Here is a 6,645-nt window from a genome sequence, read left to right on the forward strand (position 1 = left end):
TAGCTTAGGCTTACATTACATTTAATAATAACTGTATGACGAATCTGACGACATTTTATTATACATTGTAATTCGTCAAACGGTGTAGGTTGTAGTAGACCGTGCCAAAAAATTAGACATATGTACATCGTACTTACATAATATACATACGCTCGAAAAAATAACTTGGATAAGACAATTTTACTACTTTTTGATAGAAATACAAAAACCACTATCACACATTTCGTTATGGATCCCATCATATCAGAACTGGGTTTTGACAAAAATGAGACTATTCTGTAGGTATGTACCAGTATATACCTACTTACAACAAAAAAAAAAATCAATTTGATCGAAAAATGACGGAGTTATGGAATAAAAAACATAAATAAGCTTACAAACGAATTGTGAATACTTTTAATATTTGTGATCCTTTTGAATACTTGAAGTCGATTAAAAATAAATACTGGAGCTGAAAGTTGGAGTTGATTTATTTTGAAAATGTTATGTAGAGTCTGTGCGGAAAAAGAAGAGTCGTGGAATGTATTGGGCCCCATATATCATTAATCATTATAATGCCCACATTACTTATAGAGTCTGTTCGGAAAGAGAAGAGTCGTGGAATGTATTGGGCCCCATACATTCCACGACTCTTCTCTTTCCGAACAGACTCTATAAGTAATGTGGGCATTATAATGATAGGAGTACGATAATTAATTAACTAGGTTTGTATTAATACCTACTCGTATATTACTATTCAGTCAGCGATTCCAATTTAAATGCCAAGCATGCGTTGGAATGAATAATAAGGTATAAATTAATACATAGAGGTAGGTATTGTAAACATTACGTGAATGATAGAGCTATTTCGCATTAGTAAGGGTCTTAGGAAATAGATCACGCACTAACCAGTCAGATGCTGCATAATTAGCGTAATGCACTGAAGTAGGTAGAGGATCTACTACCTCTAAGGTACTAGTTTGCTAATTGCCTGCAGGCGTCCGGGATACTCGCCTCGCCCCACACCACACGCTTACAGCGTCCCGTGAGATCATGTTCGTTTCACTGTTTTGCTTTACCATACTAGCGCTAGCTAGAGCGGAATCTTTCTGTAGTGACAACGTGCGGTGGTCGCATCGGTTGAACATAGTAAACGCTTACGGGGTGTGGCACGGCGTCGCCTTCGCGCAGCACACCCCTGACATGACAAATAAGCCCCTGGACGTGGGCTGCGTCACCCTTTATATCAGCGATGCTACTGGCGATTACCAATTCGATTGGCTCGATTGGAGTGTGAGTAAATTATTATTTTTCTCTTTGAAAATATATCCAATTAATGTATTAGTAGACGTAGTAATAAATAGTAATGATTATTCGGCAGTTGATTCAGCATCGTCTTCCGCAATATAGTCAAAATGCTCGCGACCTCCATTTTGTTACATTTACATTTAATTTTTAAAATACCTAACTGAATAACAGTAATGGAGACCGCTACTATTTTCGACTTTATTTTTTTTTTATTTATTGTAAATACTAATTTGATGATTTCTTAGTACATATTAGTATTATGTAATTTATGTAGTATTATTGTTTCCTGATAATTGGCCAACTGAAAAAGTAGAACGAGAATTGAAAGCACATCACAGTTTCTAGAATTTTTATCCACAATTGACAGGCGAGACAAAGATACAACGCCAGCAACTGGTGGTCTCTCGGCAGCAACCCGTGGGGCTCCCCGCCAGGCCCGTTGTACCAGTCGCGCCGGCGCCGGGACCTCTTCCAGCAGCGGCGCATCCGCGTGCTGTGGGACGAGGACGGCGAGACCATGGAGCAGACCTACGACTACTCGCCCGAGGACCCGGGCCTGTGGACCATCGAACAGTGGAGGCCTGGTGAAAGGGAGTTAAGAGCTAGGGGTGTAGGTCAGTAAAAATGATATTAACTTGTCTAGTTCATTTAATAAACGTTTTTATTACATGACGAATACCCATACCATGTGTCATAAATCATAATATAATCCACAACTTAGTTCATGTGACACTTACACTACGTCTTACGTAGGCGAACAACACGCGATCGCGAAGCGAAACAGCGCGGCGCGGCGCGGTTAGGAAGAAACAAAACGTTGATACGTATAGGTGTGTCATACTCACGCATGAGCGATTTAGACGCGAAGCGGCGCGGCGAGGCGGCGGCGCGGCAACGGCGCGGCGCGGCGAGGAAGAAACAAAACGTTGATACGTATAGGTGTGTCCTACTCACACATGAGCGCGGCGACGGCGCGCCGCGGCGCGGAGGCCTTGTCCGACTAGGCCCTAGTCACTAGGGAGACACTCCACGATCGCCATGGCCGCACGCAGACACGGTTTATTAGAAAATTCGTATTTAAATTATGAGTAAACTATGTCTTTTAGTCTTTTTATGCAAGTATGTAAGTGCAGCGTTCTTCGTTGTCTAAAATTTTGGTTTACTGGCATTTTGATTTGGCACCGCCTTCAAAAACTAAGTACACAATTACCCGGGTGGTTATTAATTTGCTTATTATTAGGTATTAATTACGTTTTGGCAGAAATTGGCTTTACGACGGGATAGGGACTGGACAAGGATAGGGGTGGGGTCTGGGCATATAAAAAAATAATTTGTGCTTTTCAGTGGGTTGGGTTTTTGAAAGTACCTCAAAAGGAAAAAACGAAACCCTTATAGGATCACTCGTGCGTCTGTCTGTCTGTCCGTCTGTCACAGCCTATTTTCGCGGAAACTACTGGACCAATTAAGTTGAAATTTGGTACACATATGTACATTAGTAACCTAAAGATGGACATGTCTTTTTTTATAATTTTAAAATACATAGGTTCGAAGTTATTTAAGAAAATAGCCAAAAAATTACCATTCCCCCCTTTATCACCAAAACTACTGGGTCTAAAATTTTGGAAAAAAAAAATACAAAATAGTTCTTTACCTATAGATGACAGAAAAACCTATTAGAAATGTGAAGTCAAGCGTGAGTCGGAATTATGTACGGAACCCTAGAAACGCGAGTCTGACTCGCACATGGCCGGTTTTTTTGAAGAAATTATATTAAGTTATTTTGCTTTTATGTTTGTTTATTTAAATTGATTTATTTATTTTTTACTTTTTTATTTCGTTTTTTACGATCGGTTGATCTTGCTGCGCGCACGTAATACAGGGACGCACTCCCACTCCCACCCACTCGCACTCGCACTCCCACTCCCTCTCCCACTCGCACTCGCACTCTCAATCCCACTGAAAACCGCATCAAAATCACGGACAAACATACATACATACATACATACGGGTCAAACTGAGAACCTCCTTTTTTTAAGGCGGTTAAAAACGAAAGTAGTTGCTCTTTTCTGTGAGCTGTAGACTTCGCAATTAGCTTAAAAAAATTAAAGCGACAGCGAACTCAGAATAGTCGTAAGTGCCATAGACGCTACTGGAGTTAAGTCTTTTATGCCAATTTCCGCGAATTTGAATATTTTTTAGTTTTGTGCCTATAGATTACAGGAAAACCTATAAAGAAATCAAACGGGAGTCGACTAATCAAATCAAAGCCGGTAATTCTATATACGCCACGCCTCTAGCCGCGTCATATTCGCGTCCAAAAATCAAATGGATTGATCGCGCCCGTTCCGCGCCGCGCCGCCGCCGCGCCGGTTCGCCATCGCGTCAAAATCGCTCACCTAGGACACTTCCATATGTTTGTTTTTTTCGTGCGGCGGTTTGTTTTTTCAGTGCGGCGTCTCGCCGCGCCGCCGCCGCGCCGCCCGACATTCACGTGCAAATCGCGCCGCGCCGCGTTCGCAACGAGATCGCTTACGTAGGACACTTCTATGGGCATCAAAGGATTGATTTAGCCGCGCCGCGCCGCGGCGCGCCGCGTTCGCGCGTTGTTCGCCTACGTAAGACGTAGCGTACCTGGCCGCGTAGCCAAGATGCCAATCGCTTACGCTCCGTAGCGATCGAAACGCAACTGTCACTGTCGCACTAATATGGAAGAGTGATAGAGAGACATAAAGCTTTTCGTTGTAGAAGCGATAGCGATTGTAACCTTGGCTAGGCCGGCTGTTTACGTAATTCTACCTACCTGAATAATATTGAAGGTTATGCCCTTCTTGTCCTTACTACCTACTATGTATTTCTCAGTCAGAGGCATAAAGGTAGAAACCCACGTTACCCACGGCTCCATGACGTTTAATTAAATCTTTGAATAGAAAACGAATGCTAGAAAATTATATATAAATGCAGGTATATGTAAATTTAAATGTGTTTTAGGCCATTTTGTGGCATTTTAATTGCTTTTCGTAACACTGATCTTTAACTAGCAGTACCTACAAATTGTTATTAAAATGTTTCCGGAACAATTATTAGGAGGTAAAAAAAAAATTGCATTCAAGGCTTATTATATGTACACCATGTTCATTCCTCCCCCCTCCCTTTTTAAGCCGATTGTACTTTTTTCAGATTTGTGGTATCCTGACGACCCTCCAAGGCACCCTGAAGTGGTCCGTCTGCTGAAACTAACTCCCGATGAGATGATAATCAACCACTGTACCGAACTGGGGGACGGCGGGATATTCTCCTTGCTCTTGCGCAGGTATCCGGTCCAAGTGAGGCGCTGGGAGAGGCTCGAGTGGCAGAAGTTCCTCGTGAGCTACGGGCTCAGCAACCCGTATCGGTACTTATCGGTGTGTGCGGCTTGTGCTCCCGTCACCTCTCTACTATGCTTCTTTGCCACAACAACTTTATTAAGATTCCTTTAATTGTATTTCTGTAACATGCTGTAGTTACGCCTGTAAAATGGTAAATTATTATATTTCTGACATGTCGAGTCACAAATTAATATCAAGATTTTTACCGATTGGGGGAAGATGGGTAGGATTCGTACACCGGTAGGCTTCGTACAGTGGTCATGTTTTGACTATTCAACATGCTGAAGCGTTCATAATTTTTAAAACACCACCAGTCCACCAGCCAACCATCAGCCTCAATGATATTACAAAAATTTAAAAATATACGTATATAGGACCCACCTATCTACTAAATCGAATTCAGCTTAATGTGTGCTGAATAAAGGAAACAAAAATGTTTTAGATGCTCATTTAAGTACCTATCCTATATATATGTATGCCTTTTGAAAAATAACTGTGTAGTGTGCCTTAACCCTTTATAAGGCAGAGACGATTTGAAAACCACTTAGTTAATAAACATTTTCGGAGAAGAACATCCTCTTTTTTATTTAACTATAATGGTATTATATAGCGAATATATCAGGCTTTCTTTCCTCATTCATACTTTTTCGGTCAGTATTTAATTTTAGTGTAATTAATTAATCTATAGTATGTGGTCAATTTATGCACTATGCCTGTCAAGGGAAGCAAGCTATCGTCATTGTTTCCATTATACTATTTTTAATATACACGTCGCTGTATCTAATAATTTGAATTATAGCTCTTGCAATTCACGATGGCGAGTGGCGAGACTCTTATTGGTATGATGATAAGGTCTAATTTTGATAAATCCACTCTCCATCGTGAATTGCAATAACTGTACTATTGTTTGTAGTGTCAGGAAAGTGTATCATTTGCCACTTAACACGTTCGCGGACGCGGATTGCATAGCATCCGTTTTTGTACTCCTCCTGGTGACGCGCCTGCTATTGCATCCGTTATTCTTTTTAAATTTCTTCGTTGAAATGCTTATCAATCCGCTTAACCACAGTATAATATTATTCACCAACTTTTCCTCTACCAGTCACCAGAGTCAAATAATGCGTACTGCCATATTACATAGTTTTATCGAAGTTAAAAATTATCCTGTGACGTCTCCAAATTGGCCCCCCTTTCTGTGACGCAGATGCTATAGCATTCGTCTTTGTATGGCAGCTCCCTTAGTAGCCCGGCAGGTGCGTCTGGGAGTGGACCCATGCAATTTGGGTGAATTTCGTGCGCGATAGCGATTTTGACGGATTTTTATAAAATCGTACTTAATGTTTTTCTTACAATTTCTTTAAGTTTTTCATTGTGTTTTATTAAAAAAACATGTTTACTTGCTGTTAATTACACTACAGTAAAATTTTGATAACGGTTAATGTGAAAAAGTGAGGCATGAATGTGTATATCTATTATTGAAATAATTACGTTACTATAGTCATAGTTTTGGTCATATAATTGTGAATTATAGCCTGTTGGCGCTCGATGATCACCTCCCACAAGGTAAGCACCTTATGACACGCATTTTTGGTATCATTCTGTGTATATTTCACGCCTTGTAGGTATTTGGTGCAGATGCATCCGAAAAAGAATATAAAGTTGGGTGAATCATCGCTTGGCAGGAAAAGTGGTGGACGCTTTACGTCCAAAACTTACGCGGCGGTGCGTTACAGGGAACACAAAAAGTGTAATGCGGTACATATTGACACTTTTGAGAAGTAGTGTTGGCGTAAAATGCTGCGTATACCTTGGACAGCTAGAAGAACAAACCTCTCATTTTAAGTGAGCTCAACATTGCCACTCGGCTCTCTACAACATGCTATGAGACCCATGACTGGGCCTTTAGATTAGAGCCGGTCTCCAACGCATAATTTGTAGGTAGTATCGCATAATTTGAGGTCGAATGAACAGCGAACGTGCTTGGGATGGGGCA

At 41.0% G+C, this 6,645-nt stretch overlaps 1 protein-coding gene across 1 annotated transcript; it reads left to right on the plus strand.

Annotated features, from left to right (window-relative positions):
* The first annotated feature begins 988 nt into the window (after positions 1–988).
* LOC134804864 (uncharacterized) lies at positions 989–5,557 on the plus strand. Its single transcript, XM_063778164.1, has 3 exons — positions 989–1,272; positions 1,655–1,901; positions 4,465–5,557. Exons 1-3 carry the CDS (start codon positions 1,033–1,035, stop codon positions 4,761–4,763), a joined length of 786 nt encoding a protein of 261 aa, XP_063634234.1. The 5' UTR covers positions 989–1,032; the 3' UTR covers positions 4,764–5,557.
* Positions 5,558–6,645: the final 1,088 nt, after the last annotated feature.

The sequence above is a fragment of the Cydia splendana genome, chromosome Z (genome assembly GCF_910591565.1).
Source record: "Cydia splendana chromosome Z, ilCydSple1.2, whole genome shotgun sequence".
Lineage (NCBI taxonomy): Eukaryota > Metazoa > Arthropoda > Insecta > Lepidoptera > Tortricidae > Cydia > Cydia splendana.